Here is a 19,207-nt window from a genome sequence, read left to right as displayed (position 1 = left end):
GTCCCTTGGACTGCAAGGCGATCAAACCGGTCAGTCCTAGAGGAGATCAACCCTGACTGCTCTTTAGAAGGCCAGATCCTGAAGCTAAAACTCAAATACTTCGGCCACCTAATGAGGAGGAAGGACTCACTGGAGAAGAGCCTAATGCTGGGAAAGATTGAGGGCAATAGAAGAAGGGGACGACAGAGAATGAGGTGGCTGGATGGAGTCACTGAAGCAGTAGGCGTGAGCTTAAATGGACTCCAGAAGATGGTAGAGGACAGGAAAGCCTGGAGGAACGTTGTCCATAGGGTCGCGATGGGTCGGACACGACTTCGCAACTAACAACAACAACAACATTGCTTGCTATTGGGCGTTTTTTAGCAGAAACCAGAAGTAAACGATTCACTGTCAACTGAAGTGTTCTGGTTAAGAAAGGAACCCACAACACTTTAGTTTCCAGCAAAAAATGACACAAATTGTGGTCACGTGACTAGAATGCTGCAAATGATTGTTGATCAGAATTTCAAATCCAGGTCATCAGAACTTTAAATCCAGGTCATAAATAGGTCCAGGTCATCCTAATTCTGACTGATTGCTAAGTTGTAAGTTGAGGACTACCTGTAATTATATAAAATCTTCATTTGGTGTCATATTTTCTCTGGGAAAAAATATTCCACATAGGGTAACACTAACAAAGAGATCCATTCTTAACCACAACTTTTCAGTTGACAGTGATTTGAAAATAGGACCTCTGAAGGAAATCTCAGTGTTCAGATAAATTAAAGGTAAAAGGTAGCATTTTGTAAAATGTTATAATTGAGGACTGGTATTTTGAAACTGGACATGGAAGCAACCTAAGAGCTGATGCAGCTGAGAAAACACAAGTTTGTTTGAAACGTACAGTTCTATTTAAAGACTTAGCAATTCTATTCTGGACCAAATGAACTTTCCTTATCTGTGTTACAGGTAATTGCACACAATAGGTATTTTGCAATGAGGAAAACAGACGATTACCAAGGCACAGTTAACTATTGTCGCTTTTCCCCCCAGTCAGATAAGCTTAAAGTTGGCATATGGGAAAGATGCTTTAAGCCACAAGAATCACTTGAGTCTCTAATAAATCTGAAATCTTGAGAGGAATATGAGTCCCATCTACAGCAAACTCATCACCCTACAGTTAGGTGGCTAAACTGGGCCCTGAGGATACCACTGAATTATCTAGTTTGAGTGTCCATTCTCATCCAAAGTGATGCTGATTCTGGACAGTCCCAGCATCTCTGAAAATGAAAAACAAAGTAGGTGGAGCTTCAGAGCAACCCTCTGGATGATCTATCTATCTTAGTACTTTCACAAAGAAGCTAGACAGCACATGAAAAAGAACAAAACCTGGAATTCAAAAGCAACAACTATTTTGCAGTAACTATCCAGAAATAGAACTACTGTTAGAAAATGTCTCTCCCACACAATGAAAAGAGTTTCTGGAGAATCGCCTGGATTGTGATCCTACCGACTTTCTCTATAGAAACTTAACTCCACAGGATGACCAAGCAAGTGTTTGTATGCTTTTTGCATGTTCATTTCTATATGAAAATTACTACAATATCATAAATCATGGTAAAAAAAGTTTTAAATATGCCTTCAGATCAGAATATGGGCAACGTTATCCCAAGATAGAGAATTTTGGCTTATATGGGACCCTACTCTAAGGTCCTGGGAACCAAAATGCAATTTTACTTTATTTCACAGACAGCAACAAAACATCCCTCCTTTTATTCTGTAAAGTATCAATGAAGCAGCAACAGTCTATTCATTGCTATTCATGTGCTCTGAAAAACAATTCAAGAAATACAATTTCTTGCGACACACTTTTTAAATAAAGCATTGAGAAAAACAGTTATCAGTAGCATTTAACTATTCCTTGAACTAAAAATTACAAGGTAGCCAAAATATAAATAAGCAGGACATGGTTTAAGTTCTTACCTGTTTTATAAGGTCGCTGATCTCAAACTCTCTGCTTGGAATTACTGAAAAGTCAGCTTTCACTTCAGAGTATGTGTCATTGATGATCGCCAAGAACATGTTCTACATGGTGAAAAAAAAAAGGAAAACATAATGTGAACATAATGCATAAATATGCAAGAATCTCAAAGATGTTCCAAAGCGAAGCATATTGATTCCAGGATGATCAATAATACACAGCAGTGCAACTTTTTTTTAAAAGTAGAACATTCATATCAGTACACACCATGCTTATAGTAACCCAGCTCAGTGTTTCTCAACCTTGGCAACTTTAAGAATTGTGGACTTCAACTTCCAGAATTCCAGACAGCATAGCTGGCTGTGGAATTCTGGAAGTTGAAGTCCACACATCTTAAAGTTGCCAAGGTTGAGAAACACAGACTTTCTTACTGCACAGGCACCTGAGTAGTGAGTCTTGTTGGTTGGAATTCTGATGGTTATTTATCATTTGCCCAGTAAGAATACTTTTCTTGATAACCTGATGAGGATTTGGGTCTCAGTCTGAAATCTGACCTTACCCAAGAAGTTCAAAGCAAGCTTGCCAACCAAGTTTACTCATTTGATTTTGCCCAAGCCTGTTACTCTGAATGAAAGCAAGAATATTTCAGTGGTGGGTATAGGGTTTTGTACAGTACACCAGTTGTTGCTGAATATATAGTGGGGTTTTCCAGAGCTAATTTATTCTCTTCTTTTTTTTATCTCAGCAAATTACAGCAATTAACATGTATTTAAAAACTCACAGAATCTCACCCATCTGCTTTACAAAGTAGCACAAAAGGTAATATCCTGTTTTTAATATTTCCAATTGTGACACAGCCGATTCCTTCAAACAGACTATGTGAGGTTCACAAGACTTTTCCTTTTAAATTCCCAAGCCGGTGGAGCTGAGGACTGCCCCTGACCTCCGATCATTCCGCCGGGGCCTGAAGACCTGGCTCTTTGAGCTCTCGGGCCCAGGCTGAGGAGAAATTTTAATTGGGGTTTTAAGTATACAGGGTCAATTTAATATTTTTTAATTTGGTTTTTTAACTTTTGTATGGTGGATTTTTTAATTTCCTGTAAACCGCCCTGAGTCCTCAGGGAATAGGGCGGTATATAAATGTAACTAAATAAATAAATAAATAAATAAATAAATAAATAAAGTCAACAATCATAGGATTGAAGTCTTAGAACCTGAACAGTTTAATTCACTTGGAATGAGGTAGGTTGATTTTACTTTGATTTTCTCATCTTCTTAGGTCTCAGTAGAAATCATTAACAGCATTTGTATCCTCGAGAGTCATGCCTACTTTCACATGAACTACCCTTATCGATAACCCCAAGATTAATCTGAGAAAATCAGCGGTGTTACTTAGTAAAAACAAAAACCCAGTCTCCCATATTCTCATCCAATATTCTAATTTCACTTTTTGGACCAGAAATTATACATGTAATTGGAGCAGGGATACCGTTACCAAATATTACAACTTTCAGAAAACACTTGATATTCTTGGGAGAATATCCATTGATTCATTTGTAAGACTGTAGAGCTAAGCATTATATTCTTCTGCATCTATGAGATGTACATATTTTGCTGGGAAACAGGCAATCCCGTATAGGGATTTGAATGCTGGTGAAGTGTTTTTCACACCTGAAAAATGCAGTAGGGGTAATTGTTCACTGATAATATTTTTTTGACAATGATAGGTATTAGGATTGGGCAAGAATGATCTGTATCACTACAAGCATCCTGGGTCTTTCAGATTCAAAATCCCCCTTTCCCCCCCACCAGAAATCTCAGAAATAATCATGTCTCCATCTTGTCAGCATTTTAGCTGTTATTTGTTAAATTTATTCGCTCCCTATCTCGCTGTGGGGCTACTCTAGGTGGCTTACAGTAATAATAAAAAAAGAAAATGAAAGGAATGTAAACAGAAATGGTAGAACCCAGAAAATAAACAATGAAAAAGGTACACAATCAGAATGCATCAATATGATAACCAAAAAGATGGATGGACGGAGAGTAGACAGCAGGAAGGTGAGGTGAAGTCTGTCATCAATCCAGCAGCCACTTCCAGCAAGGAATTCCCCATTTGGTCCCCAGGCCAACCAGCAGAGCCAAGACTTCTTAGGTTGATATACAAGGTTTTATATCCTTAGAGGTTAGGGTTATGTATCTTAGAGCCCACTTAAAAACAGACATTAATTATGGGCCTCTTTGCAAATTGCAATTTCTTCACCAACACCAGCTAGACAATAGGTATTTTCTACCCAATTGTTGTCAAGTTTTGTGCAGCCCTGGCAAAGTAATCCCAACTTTGCAAACTGATTCAGTTATCCAAGTTTACACTTACCAGCAATACAAAGAATACGAAGAATACGAAGGTGATGAAATAAATTGGTCCAAGAATACGATTTGCATGTTCTATGTCGGCAAAATTAAAATCTCCAAGTACAATACGAAACTGGGTAAAACTTAGGAGGAAGCAAAAAATATACTAAGTTAAGAGATTCTAAGAATTTACTGAGGTTGTAATCCTATAGTTATTTGGTAACACTGAACACAAACTTATTTTGCAGTTAAATTTGTGTAAACTATTCTGCAACAGATAATTGATACTAATATTACTAATATGAAGAACCACTGATTACAAGTGAGTTACTATCGTTAGCTTCCAAGCCTATCTGTGGTGAAATAGGACCAAATAATGTCTATTTTAGATATTTGCCAACAAATCTCCTAAAACTGTCCAATGGTATCCAAGAAACTGAGGAAGATGCTTTGGGAAAAAAAAGATCATGACACTGGTTATGTCCTGCTTGCAGAGCTATACCAAGTACAACCTACTCAATTTGCTTCTGAAACTTTTCCAAATTGGAAAATGATTTACTTTCAAAGAAACCTTGAATTGAATAAGAAAAGGGTGAAATGATGTGAAGAGAAAAATATAATAGGTACTTGCGTGTGTGCGCGCGTGTCTAGCTCTCCCTTACCAAGTGGGTACTCATGTACTTATGAACATTTCCTATTCTATTTGCCAGACCTCCTGCCCTCCCTACTTAATGTTCTTGAAATAATATAATTCAACTAACATTAAGAAGCAAGGTGGTTTGCTGTAAAGCAAAATATTAACCTCCAGAATGCTAATAGTCTTGCATCTCATTTTGGCTTCAAAGGTATTCTTGGCACAAGGGAAAAATTTCTGTGGTAGTCACATGCTTTGTTAACATGTTCACTTGTCCCGAAAAGAAAAAAAAGAGTACTGAGGCTTTGCAGTGATTATTCTAGACCAGGGGTAGGCAACCTTGGCTCTTTTACGACTCGTGGATTTCAGCTCTACAAGTCCACAAGTCATAAAAGAGCCAAGGTTGCCTACCCCTGGTCCAGACAATAATCTGGCAAAGAGGGCCCTTACCAATTGGAATAATTTGACTAATATAAAGGAGTACATTAGATTTTAGGGACACAAGCCGTAGAACAGCAGATTTTTGTCTCCTAGCCAATCACCCTTAAAAAAACTGGCAAGGAGTAGAGCATCACTCTGATGTAGGGATGGGCAATTAATTTTCCCAAGGGGCCACACATGAGCAAGAGTTGGGACTGTTGTGGAGGGCCACCCCTGCTGCTCCGCCTCCACCCTTCCCGCCCCCACCGCCGCAGGCTAGATAAGAGACACTCAAAGGGTCCGTATGTAGCCCGTCGACTGTCAAATGCCCAGAGGTGCTCAGATGGAAGATTTCCAATGACTATTTTACTTTTCTAGCTCACCCATTTTGAGAAGGGTTTGTGGCATTCAGAAGTATCAGGTAATCCCAGAACTTCACAAGAGGCCACTACAGGAAGTCTCAGTCTAACTGTTCACTTGACGACACTTCAAATGAACAACTTTGGAAGGGATGCTTTATAGCCTGTAAAGCATTCTTAATTGTCACAAAGCATCAACCTCCCCCCCTCCCCCAAGTGGTACGTGACCATGACCTGGGTGCTTAGCAATCTGTTTGCATTTACAACCAGTTGTCAAGTGCTCCACAATCTTGCGACCCCCCATGTGATCTTCTCTGTCTGCATACCCGGAAACTCAGTGGGGAAGCCAGCAGGGAAGGCTCTATAGGTGATGTTGCCTGCCCAGAAGACTCCCTTTTATCTTGGGGGCAGGGGGGGGGGGAAGGTCTGGCTCTCTTTTATCTCTGGGAGCTGAACTATTTTCAGTAAGCAGCTCTTCCATTAATGAAAGAGTTGCCTGCAAAGAACTGAGCTGTGTGCCCACTTGGATTTGAAATTATGGAAATTTGGTTTTATATATTATGACTGCAGCAAGGATATTGTATGCAACAGGAATGTTGGAATTACAGTTGTTGAGCTAAGTAGTCACATAATGTCCCACTTAATGAGTGCTTCGCTCAAAGACCAAGTTTCCCATGCCAACTGTGGTTGTAAGTTGAGGACCAGCTGTATCACGTGCCTCCAGTTCCCTGCCCCTCCTCTAAAGAAAACTCTGCACTAGCTAATGACCCAGTGAAACAACAGTATTAGAAAACTTGGAATGTTCCATACATGCAATTCTGAAAAGTGGAAAACTCATCCACTTGCGACCCAAACACCAGGTAGCCCAGCTGTGCATATGCAAAAAAGATGATAAAAAACATGATGGCAAATCCTATGATGTCTTTAGCACAGCGTGACAGAGTAGAAGACAACTGAGTCATTGTCTTGTTAAAACTTATGTATTTAAATATCTGGAAGACAAAGAAAAAATAAAGAACATTACAATGTTGTTAAGACCCAAATCTACCACATAGTCTTAAATCTTAAAAGAGCTTTCACATATCCCTCAGGAAATCAATATTAAACTGTAAAAGCACACCAGTTAGTTTGAGATTAAAGAACTAAAGGAACAAAATGATCCACAAAAGGACTTATAGAAGGATTTCAGAGGTTACTCCTCTGAATATTCTAGACTGATTTGCCAGCTTCTAGTCCAATTCCAGCCCTGATTGAAAGGGCTGGTCATAACCTTAAGAATCATCACTGACTAGGCCCGTGGTGGCGAACCTATGGCACGCGTGCCACAGGTGGCACACAGAGCCCTCTCTATGGGTGCACGCGCCGTCGCCCCAGTCCTAGGGCTTCAGCTGGGTGTAATAAAACCTTTTCGCTTTAGGCCTCTGCCACCATGTGCAAAAAAAAAAGTTCAATCAATCAATCAATTTCAACTTCTTGTGGGGAAAAAAAAGATCTTGCAGTTGGGATTGATTGATTGAACTTTTTAGTCCCACCCAGTCTGCCGTTACCACCACAGCCACACCCACCCAATGGGCCACGCCCACCCAATGGGCCACACCCAGCCAATTGGCCACACCCACTCAATGGGCCACGCCCACCTGGCACCTGGCAATACATAAGTGGGTTTTGGGTTGCAGTTTGGGCACTCAGTCTCTAAAAGGTTCGCCATCACAGGACTAGGCCCTAGTGTATCTGAAAGAGCTTCATTGGCATGAGTTGCAGGTAGTCCGCAAGTTACACTAGCAATTGGGACCAGAATTTCCATTGCTAAGCTAAATGGTCATTACGTGAAACATCATGTGGCCATGCCACTGAGTGACAGCCCTGGTTGTTGTTATTAAGCAAGGACTGCACATGATTCTGACAGGAGAAGAGGTGCTGAAGCTGTGCCCCAGAGTAGCAGGTCAGCCAGTAGATAGGTGACGCAGGTGATGCTATGGGGGATGGGTGGGCTGGCAGGCGACATAGGCAGAAGCTACGGAGTACAGGTAGGCAGGCAGGTGTTCCTTTTTTACTCAGTTTATTATGCCACTGGCTTTATTGTGATTTCTTATTCTCTGTCACCATGTTGATAAAGCAAAGACAGCAGCCACATTCCAGGATAGAAGCCTGATCAAATTAGCATAAGTGTGGGGGAAAAATGCAAATATTCCTTAAACTTTACAGTGGGGTTGTTTTGTTTTGTTTTATTTATTTATTTATTTATTTATTTAATTACATTTATATACCGCCCTTTCCCGTTCGCTCTTTCCAGTTTGTTGTGATTAACTTTAAAAAAACAAAACAAAACACCCCACCAATATTATGACACCAAATTTGGTTAATAGCAGTACCTTTATCCATGCAAAGAAGACATTCACTGAAATCATGTTATTGTAGCGGGTCTGCCAAAATCCAAGGAAATAAAAGTCTGGATAAGAATCTGAATTGGAGAGCAGATTTTCCATAAGCCTGGATACTTCAACCGTTCGATAAACATTGAAAGCAATAGCAAACAATGACAACTGAAAGTAAGAAAAAGCAGAGGGTTGTTTACAACTGAGAAAATCAATTTATGTCTGCAAATCACATATTTATTATTAAAATGGCAGAGTGCAGGTAAAATACTTGTAAGACTTCTATGACTTTATGAAACATCACACTCTGCTACTCAGTATTTTAGCGTTTAGTGATTTTTTTTCCTAACGGGAAGCCTTTCTAAACTAGTAATGTAATTTATTTGACATTTTATATAAGCTCTCTTATGCAAAATTACTGTGGAGGCAGCCGACAACTATACTCCAAATTAAAACATAGTATAAATGCAACAAAGGCAGAAAGCAAAACAATCCATCGATTACAATCAGCACAATCAATAATTCCTGTGATGGCCACCCATAATCAGCACCATAAGCACCCTGAAACACATAGTAGTACTGATTTTAGTTGTTTTCAAAATACAAGGAAGGTAAGAGCCACATGTATCGCCATGTGGGGGGGGGGGACAACAGTCTTAAAACATGGGAACTGCCAGAGAGAAGGCCTATTGTACCAATAAAAGGGAAAATATGTAGCTCAGGATTGAACATGAGCTCCTTAGTGCTCCAGCTTCTAACCCTATCTGAATCAGGATGTCCTGATGACTAACTTATACCTGGTCAGCATTTGACTGGTTTACTGTAATGGATTTTATATGGGGTTGTCATGGAGATAATATAGAAATTGCAGCTGATACAGTATGAGCTACAGTGTCTAAATTGCTGTTCTGGGCAGAATATCTATTTTAGAATTGCTCTACTGGTTAACAGTAAGCTTCTAGGCCCAAATCTAGGCTGAGCATTATTTTAAAAATGGCAAGTACCAGGATACACCAGATAATGCCTTGCTAGATTTAATCTGCCATCCAAGCAGGACACTTGGTAACAATCTCTCTCCATGAATGGTGTATGAATTTGGACCACACAATGTCACTGGCCCAGCAGAGCCTAATGGACACAGCCATTCTGTCTTGTCAGGACTGAGCCAAAGTCTCTTCCTCCCCCATTCAAACACAAACAGCCTCCACATTGGGCCTGTACCTTGATAGCTTCATTTGCACAGCACAGGACAGGAATGTAAAGATGGGTATCATCACCATACTGCTAATACCAAACCTAGAAATGATGGATGACATCATCTAGTGGTTTCATATAAATGTTAAACAGGAGTGGAGTAGGCAAGGGGCCGTGAATGTGATCTCTCTCTCCTCCTGTCAGCACTGCATTGAATGAACCACTGGATAAGGAGGTGAAGCACTGCAACACACTGCCTCTCATTCTCTGCAATTAGTCCAGAAGGATGCCACGATCTTGGAAACTGCTGTGCACCAGAATGGATGCACCATCACCACTCCATCAAAGGTCATCAATCAGCACGACCAGCACTGTCACATAATATGCCTTGGTCTGAAGACAGACTGCCAACAGGCTCAAATAACGTGTTTCCTCCAAGAGCCTCTTTGTCACCTTTTGGCTGTCATAACAGCCCAGGAGGAGCCAGGATCAAACAAACAAGTGGTTGAATTGACAGACTGGAGGACTTTGTCCACTTCCTCCGGAATTGAACTCAGTCCAGATAGCCTCTTGGGCCTGTCTTTGATGGATCTGAATGACTTTATCTGTCAAACAGTGTGACTTTTTCTTGATAGTCAAGATCCAGCCCACACACGAGTCACCCTGAAAAGGGCCACTCAGTATTCATAGCTATCAGCAGACAAAGTGAGGGCAAATAACTGGGGTTTTGCTGCCTTTATCACCACAACAAAGGCCCAAATATGGGCTCTAATTTATGACTGGTCAGGATCCCTCTTCCTTCAATGCCTTTCCAGGCATTGCTTCTGGGACTTTATGTCCCAGAGATCCTCAGAGAACCAAGGTACAATTCTTTGCATTGTTCCCTTTGTTCTTCGGTGTTCCAAAACAGAGTACATTATGGCAAAACCTCCTCTGATTCATGACTTCAGGCTTTACCCTTCATTGGATCAATGTATGTTATGCCCTCAAATAGGACAGTCAAGGCAGGATAGAAAGTAAGTTTTCACCCTCCTCTTATCCACCTTGGCATCTGATAAAAAAAATCCGTTTTCTAAATCAGTGACACGGAAATGCTGAAACTTACCAAGAGCAACAACATATCCAGCCAATTCCAAGCATTTCTAAAATAATCTCCTTTCAGTTTCCTCATTTTTATAAATTCTTGAATAAGGAATGTGAAGATGAAAAGGCAGAAGATGACTTCACAGGAGGCTAGAAAATAATCATAATATGTGACGTATCGGAGAAGTTTTACAGAGTGGAACTGCCAAGAAGGGATTACGCCACCTGTTGCAGGAAACTCCATAGTCAGCCTGTGAAAATAAAACAATGATGCCCTCATGTGTATCTGGGAGACTGCAGGTGACTACCTCCTAAGATGTAAGCTAAATGGAACTATGACAAACCCCACACCAAGAATATAGGTGTTGCTGTTATTTCAACTTTGCACAACTAATGATTATAGCCGTTTGTTCATTTTTCATTATACAAATTTCTGTAAATATGAATTTTGATGATAAGGATGATGATTTGGTGTATATATACCCAACTAAAAAAAGAAAAAAAACCCAGCATAAGATGACAGGAAGATCTTCATGGAATTCCTGCAGCTCAACAGAATGTATGGAGCGCTGAGGAACATTTAAGGCAGGGATGATGCCAGAAGTCCAGAATGAACAAGTTGAGTGCAACAAGCAGGTAGAGGCAGAAGAATGAGACAAGGAATGCAATTTTGAAGAGTATGTTCTAGAAACAAGTAGAACCTTGATATGGAAATGGGAATTAAGAGTTGGAGAACCTCTAGACCTGAAGACCCCTGAATGAAAGATAATGTCTACAAGAAATGGGTGAAGGAAATATCTGGCTACAATCTTATGTCCAGCCAAAACTGTAATTGGTTGAAAGTCTCAACTTGCCATGTTGTTTTAATGAGGACTTTCATGTGGCGCTCAATCAAGTCATCCCCAACAACGCAGGTATTTCAGTAAATTTCTCTCAAAAGCAGGACACATAAAGCAGAGTGATTAGAAGAACTCACCTGACTATGCAGAAAAGATTAACATTAGCATTGTACATGGAAAAATCAATGAAGACAACCCTTGTTCCTCGGGTGATCCAGCTGTGTTCCTTGAGGAAGGTTACCATCCGTAAACTTTGTTCCTTTGATTTGCTCAGGATGAACATAAATCCTCCAGTACTATACAGACCAATAAGGCCCCAATGCCAGGGAGCTAGAGTAGGAGAAGTGTAGTAGTGCCACCTAGTGGACAGAAGGGTATTAATCTAGTCTTCTACAGTTAAATGTGACAAGAGCTTTCCAACAATAAATAGTAAAGCAACAGTTGGTACCTGCAGGTGCAGTAGACAAAAAAACTGCCATTGGTGCAAATAGAAGTCCTTTTCCCCATACAAATGCAGATAGAAGCAAGACACAATCAGAACCGAAGTACAGGTAGTCCTCAACTTACAAAAATTTGTTTAGTGACCATTTGAAGTTACAACAGCACTGAAAAAAGTGACTTAAGACCATTTTTCCAGCTTATGCCCACTGAAGCATCTCCATGGTCACATGATCAAAATTCATATTTATGACAGTTGCAGTATCCTGGGGTCATCTGATCAGCTTTTGCGCCCTTCTGACAAGCAAAGTCAATGGGGACACCAGATTCACTTAACAACCATGTTACTAACTTAACAACTGCAGCGATTCACTTAACAGTTGTGGTCAGAAAGGTCGTAAAATGGGTGAAAGCTCACTTAATAACTGTCTTGCTTAGCAACAGAAAGTTTGGACTCAAGCTTAGCATAAAGTTATTAAATCAGCTCTACAAGCATGCATTGCTTCAGAGTTTGAACCATTTAAATAATGAAATAATGGGATTTGCCTGAGAGGAAGTCAAATCCCACGATCAGAGTTTGTTAAACTACATGTAAAACGAAGGAATCAGGGGGGGAAAAAACCAAACAAACCTGAGATGTAATTTATACTTACGCAGAATCATTTTTAAAACCAAAGCTTTCTCTGTCTTCATGTATGTAGCGATACTGCCCATAGCATTCTCTCATAAATGCACGAAAAGAAGGATAGACGGAGCAAGTGTTGTTACTGACTTTCAATTGCCGGATCTGAGCTACTCCGAGGAGTAAGTTCTCATAGTAAATATGGCTACTGTTTCTGTAGCTACTTGTGGATTTTTCAGTATACCAGGTGTTCCAATAAAGCCCTTTCAGAAGTGGGCCTTCTAAAAACTATATTAAATGAAAGAAGTTATTCATTTGCTTTTTAGTAGAACAAACCCATTCTTTGAAAACCATTTGTAAAGAGTTTAACATATCTGAATGCTCATGGGCAGAATGGGAAATCCAAGCCTTGGGAAAGGTGTATTTATCTTCCTTGGCTTTACATCCATCTTGCTGAGGAAAATGTAACAAAATCAATTGTCACATCACTTAAAGCCACTTAGACATACAAAATCTCTTAGTATTATTTTGGACAGTATTTTGAATTTTATTTCCAGACAAGACCTATACACCTCTGTTCCAAAGCAAGCACCTCAGGCTTATTTCAACTAAACCTATACATAATCTAAGCTTTAACTTTTTTGTTCACAGTCAATATTCTGTGAACATGATTCCCCCCTGCTTTCTTGTATGAAGGACTGTTCCCATAGCCCTTTGTCCCGCTACAGAACATCCTTTGCATATTGAATATCTGATCATCTATCTTTTAAATCTCTAGTCTGAAGGGGAAGACTTCCTGCCTGCAATCCTCAAGAGCCACTGCCAGTCAATGTTACCAATATTGGCTAGAGACTCAGTGCAAGGCAATCCGATGTGTGCGGAGCGGCTGAAAAACAAGAGACTGGACTTCTGAATTTAGTAAGATTGCCACCAAAATACAACAGCACACCGGGTGAGGATTCTGGGAGCTGCAGCAGTGAGGTCTGAAGACTGCACGCAGACTGTCGGTTGCCTACTCCTAAACTAAGCCAGAATTTAACTGCTGTATGCTGAACAATCCAAAAACCAGCTCAAGTCTGGTTGGGTTTGCACACTGCCCTAAGCCATAGGATGGCTTATTGGCTTTGGATTGATATAACAAAGCTTAGCAAGCCTCAGTCTTGCAGATAACCAAATTATACATGATTGGTTTTAGACATTTCTGGATTTACTTGGTTGCTCCTGTCCCTCTGTTGGGACTGGAATTGGTTAGAGAAGGCAAGGTCCCAATGCACCAAATGGGAGGATATTGAGTAAAGGCAGAATACTTCTGAAATCCCCAATGAACTGGAGCCAGTCATCATAACAATGACCAAATCAAACACAGCTATGGTATAACCGTCTAGGAAGCCAATGTTTTTAAAAGAGCAAAGATGGAAAGGAAACTTTACCGCCCAAAAGTCAGTGATGCTGCCCATAGTTTTGAAGATTGTCTTATCTTTCTCTGAGAAAGGTGTTTCCAAGAACAGGTTGGACATTACTCTGTTTAGGTAATACATATCTGTGCTCACCATCCCAAATGTCACTGCAGAGAAAAACATGCAGAAATCTGAACTGAGGAAATGAAACAGCAGGGTGGTTCAGACAGCCTAACACACTAGCCCTATTTATTCATTGGAATCCCAAAGAAAAGTGATTTCTGAACTAATGGGCCATGGCAATACTATAGGGGGGAAAAGGCAATCATGCTCTCTATCATGAGCATTTTAATTGTTCTAGGAACTCTCAAAGTACTTTCATTATTATGTAGAAATAATTTACTGTACAAGACATGCTTTCCCCTCCAGCCTTAAAAATCCATACATCTGACTGATTCACATGAACATACACTGTCTATGGAGATTCTCAGCCACCCAAGTCATGGTTGTCCCAAAGGTGCTTTTTCAAAAGGCAACTGGACTTCGTTATTCTTCAAAGACATTTTGATTCTCCTCCAAGAAGCTTTCAGATGAGAAATGAAAAGTCTTCAAGGAAAAACAAGTCCTAAATAGGCGGTTGTTAGCGTTAGAGGGACATGATCTATCCCAAGGGTGGCATGCTCATTTGTGGCGGGAGTCAGGAAGATCACCGAAATATTTTATTAGGCATTATTTGTGTAATATACTATTAGGGGCTTGGTCGTTAGTTAGGAAGAAGTTTTATACGAGGACACCGTATTGGCTGTCGCCGATGGAAGCATTGACCTACCCTAATGTGTTTAACCCAGAAAAAAGGGTGATTTATAAAGAATTATTGCATTCAAATGGAGAATTAAAATCTAAATCGCAATTGCAGGAACAGGGTATCCAGGTAGATTGGTGGGTGTATATGCAGCTTCGCAGTTTATGAAGGAGAGAGTGGTGCCAGGGATTATTAGAGAAGCTCAAGGATTCGATAAGATTCTTTTCGGGAAAAGTGAGAAGTTGCTGGCAAAATGTTATTCCTTACTACTGGATATGGATGGGTTAAATGAGCTTACAGAGGGCTTTAGGGTCACCTGGGAAAGGAATCTGGGTTACCAAATTGACCGTGATAATTGGTGGTCCATTTGGGAGAAAAATGTTAGGCTAACGAAATCTACTGCGTATAAGGAGAACGTTTATAAGATGATGTTTCGTTGGCATCTCCTTCCAGCTAGATTGGGTGAAATGTTTTTGGGTGTGTCCCCAGCGTGTTGGGAGTGTGGAGAAAGAGAGGGCACCTATTACCACCAGTGGTGGACCTGCGGCGAAGCGAGGAAGTATTGGCATCGGCTTCATATATGGTTGAATGAGATTTTAGGACATTCTGTTAAATTGACTCCTGAGACGTTTTTGTTAGGCTTAAAACCAGACAATCTGAATAGATCTGCATGGTATTTGATGTCGCATTTGTTAACAGCGGCACGGATATTATGGGCTCAATATTGGAAGAATTCTGTTAGTCCTCCCAAGGATCTGTTAATCAAGAAATTTATTGATTGTGCAGAATCGGACCGTTTGACCATGCTGTTGAAAGATAAGAGGGATACAGATTATTATTTATCTTGGAGACCGTGGTATGAATGGTTGACAAAAAGGGATGGTTACAGGAAGGATTGATTATACAATGTAACAGCAACTTGTCTAAATCATTAGAATGTTTATTATTACGTTTTGTATTTTTTAAAAAGAATTTTAATAAGCACTGTGATGTATTGTTATGATGTAGTTGTGGATGATTTCAATAAAATAAAAAATATATTCAAAAAAAAAAAAGGAAAAACAAGACCAGTTGCCTTTTGAAAAAGCACCTTTGGGTGAACATACACTTATATTCTCTCTCTCTCCCTCCCCCCCCATCTAGTTAGCTATAAAAATAGGGAAATGGATTAACAATTATACTCTCCTGAATTTTTTGTTCAATACTATACAGATACGAATCCAGTTTTCTCAAGGATCATGCGTAAGTGCATCATCCAATCACATTTTAAACTGCCTTTTTAAACTATCACATGTGTATATCCACAGCTTCCTTCAGACCTTAACAAAAATCAGAATCCTAGTGAAGGAAACCAGCTTTACTCCTCCCCACTACAGTATTATGATTGATAAATAAATCAAGAAAAATATGAGAGAAGTTTATGGCTGATTAGATTCATATTATTATGCATTCATGTTCATTTCATATTTCATATGAAAGTTGGCGGGTGACTTTGGCTCAGCCCAACCCATTTCAAAGTGTTGTTGTGGTGAGGAAAGGCAGGAGGCAGGTACAAGTAGTCTTCAATTTACAACCACAATTGGGACTGGAATCTTGGTTGTTGAACAAGCAATCATTAAGCAAGATGTTCACAGGACCACTCCTCTCAATGGCCACAATCCTGGCACTCCCAGTTGAGGCCGTTAAATAACCACATGGGTCAGTAAGTGGAAAGAGCAAAAGAGAAACCTACTGAAGGAGGGCAGGCTGTTCCCTTCCATGGGTGGAAGAGAATTTTTGCCCTGGGATACAGGAATGGAATTTGAATCTTTGGACACAGAGGGGAAGGGGAAATCCCCCAGCAGGTGGCAGCGGTTTGCAACTTTCCGTGCCAGCTTCCATTTTGACCTTCTGGGGAAACTGGCAGAGGAGACTGCAAATGGTGGTCAGGTGATTGAAGGGGCCTTGACAACCAGTTGTTAAGTGCGAGCAGTACCCAAATTATGATCAAATTATGATCACGTGTCCACAGGGGGATTGTCATGACATTTTATAATAGCTGAAGTGCTTTACAGACTGTAAAGCATCCTTTCTAATTGTATGTTCAAATGATGGTTAAACAACTGGCCATAAATCAAGGATTACTTATACACATATACACTTATAAACCCAAGGAAGCAAGCACATAAAGGTAGCCCTCGACTTACACTTCATTTAGTGACCATTCAAAGTTACAAAGGCACTGAAAAAAGTGACTTATGACCGTTTTTCACACTTGATGACCACGGCAGCATATCAAAATTCAGGTGCTTGGCAACTGACACGTATTTATGATGGCTGCAGTGACCCAGGATAATGTGATCACCTTTTGCTACCTTTTGGCCAGCAAAGTCAGTGGAGAAGCCAGAGTCACTTAACAACTGTGTTACTAACTTAACAGTTGCAGGGATTCACTTAACAACTGGAGCAAGAAAGATTGTTAAATGCGGCAAAACTCACTTAACAAATGTCTTAGTAACAGAAATTTTGGGCTCAATTGTGGACATAAATTGAGGACTATCTGTATATATAAGTATAATAATTTTTTTATAACAGCTTGAGAAATACATAATTAATTCTGTACTTTTCATTACACAATTTTTATAGGGAAAAATTCCATTCCCCTTTCTGGACTTACATATACATAAATCAGTTAGAAAAATAATGTAGATCAATAGTTCTTGGAGAGTAGTTTTCATTTCTAGCTCTCTGCTATGAGTCAATCGAGGTTTCACATTGCCTGTTAATGTGTAATTTTCAGAAAGAAAAAAAGAACAGCTCAGAATGCTGAGAACTACTCAGACACAACCAAGTAAAAGAAGTCCTCAAATTACAAAAATAAAATTAAAATTTAGAAGTAGCCGTGACTCAGAATGTATTATCAGTTTGATTGCATTGTAGAAACTGTACATTTTATGAAATTCAGTAATGACAATCATTAATGTTGGTGTTTAAAAAGAATAATAAAGTATAATAATTGGAGCTTAAATGTTTAACACTGCTCTGTTTTGGAAGCCCAACATTCTTTTGACTTTAGAGAGAGGAATGAAGAAAATGTGAAGACAACTTTCTGTTTATTTGGGGATAGAATCAGTGTTTTGTTTTATTTTTCCTTCTAAACTATGTTGTTTTTATTTTTCCTTCTAAACTATGTTGTGTTTATTTTATGGCTTAATTAAAGTTTTTGAGTGCATCCTATTACAAAATAGCAGGAAAATATATCAGCAATTTTTAACAGTTGTCAGAGGTGCAGAAGGGAGGGTTCAGAGTATAAGAGGTTTAGCTTCAGGTTACCAACTTTTGATCTATATAGTATAATTAGTATGTGAATCCAGCCAACTGTATTCAACATAGCACAATGAAGCAAAGTTTAATGTACGGCTTACATGATTGTCCAGCAACTTAGAACTATGTTTATGCAGAACAAAGCCATGTTTGCTACACAACATGCAGATATTCTGAAGTCCCATGTCACACTGAACTATAAAAAACTAGTCCCACATGCGGGTTCACACTATTTAGTAAGCTGAAATGTGATATGGTGTTGACTGTGTTGTACAACTGTGGATGGTAAGCTCTATACATAGGTCCAGTATGCATGCAGAGGTAGTTGCACTTTTATGTCTTGCTTATGTCCAACTTATAGTAGGAAACAGCATTTTCATTTTAAAATCCTCAGGATCAGGAAACCCCAAAACACCAGGGTCTTCCCTGAGAAACTTGTGTAAACGCCTCAAGGTTTTAAGTTAGTCCATCTGTTCAGCAGCAACAACTACAGCGTATAAATTACCCACAATCTTCCTTTCTCGGATTCAATAAAATAACAGAGTTAAAAAGACCCATTACAGTCGTTGGCACAGATATTCAGACATCCATGGATTCACTTCAATAGACCCCCCTCTAAAGACCCCCATTTGGCTCCTGAGATGAACGTCTGTATTGACGAGTATAACTAGGGCAGGGGTAGGCAACCTCGGCTCTTTTATGACTCATGGACTTAGCTGGCTCAGGAATTCTGGGAGTTGAAGTCCATGAGTCATAAAAGAGCCGAGGTTGCCTACCCCTGAACTAGGGCAATCCCCCTTCTACGATTCTCTCCTCCACGTGCCCAAGGCAAAGGTAAAACCCGCGGGGAAAGCCCGAGGCAGGACCGCCGCCCTCTACTACGGAGCAAAGCCCAAGCACGGGCGGCGCACCCCCGGCAGGATTGGCCGAGCCGACTCCCGCCCAGGCTCTCTCCCCTACAGGGAAGCCGACCCACCGAAGCCGCTTCGTTGCTCCTGCGTGGACTCTGCCTGGCTCGTAGCCATGGCGGAGCTCCCAAAGAGGCTTACGCCGCCCCGCCTCTCCGCCGCCGCTCCTCTCCGTCCTCCGCCTCAGAATAACGGAACACAACGCCACTCGACCAGGGCGAAGGGCGGGGCCGCGGAGGCCTCTGCGCGAAAGCCGCCCTCGCCTTCCCTTGCGCGCAAGGCGGGATGGCGTCTGGCACCAAGAAGCCAACTTTTAGCGGGCCGAGAAGCTCGGGAGTTCTGCAAAAATAAGATACTGCAAAACATCTTTGGATTTATTTAGCACGTGCGAGCTCGGTTCGAGTCGTCTGTCTTCTGAAACTCGGCCCAGCTAGATCGGTTTAGCTTTTAAGCAGAGATCCCGCCCGGCTGCTTTTAGCGGCTGTGTTTTAAAGGCTTTCTCCCCGTCGTTGCGCAAAATA

General features: G+C 40.5%; 1 protein-coding gene across 1 annotated transcript in view; it reads right to left on the bottom strand.

Annotated features, from left to right (window-relative positions):
• Positions 1–18,845, bottom strand: part of PKD2L2 (polycystin 2 like 2, transient receptor potential cation channel) — a 29,726-nt gene extending 10,881 nt beyond the window's left edge. The window contains exons 1-10 of the mRNA XM_081321476.1: positions 18,755–18,845; positions 17,132–17,233; positions 13,707–13,840; positions 12,308–12,564; positions 11,354–11,575; positions 10,400–10,628; positions 8,098–8,268; positions 6,536–6,717; positions 4,335–4,455; positions 1,963–2,064 (exon numbers count right to left, since the gene is read on the bottom strand). Of these exons, the coding sequence (XP_081177602.1) occupies positions 1,963–2,064; positions 4,335–4,455; positions 6,536–6,717; positions 8,098–8,268; positions 10,400–10,628; positions 11,354–11,575; positions 12,308–12,564; positions 13,707–13,840; positions 17,132–17,233; positions 18,755–18,803 (1,569 nt within the window). The 5' untranslated portion in view covers positions 18,804–18,845. The remainder of the gene's footprint in view (positions 1–1,962; positions 2,065–4,334; positions 4,456–6,535; positions 6,718–8,097; positions 8,269–10,399; positions 10,629–11,353; positions 11,576–12,307; positions 12,565–13,706; positions 13,841–17,131; positions 17,234–18,754) is intronic.
• Between the last annotated feature and the right edge of the window lie 362 nt (positions 18,846–19,207).

The sequence above is a fragment of the Vipera berus genome, assembly GCF_964194415.1.
Source record: "Vipera berus genome assembly, chromosome: 2".
NCBI lineage: Eukaryota > Metazoa > Chordata > Lepidosauria > Squamata > Viperidae > Vipera > Vipera berus.
The sequence above is the reverse complement of the archived record's forward strand: the minus strand, read 5'-3'. Positions and strand labels throughout refer to the sequence as shown.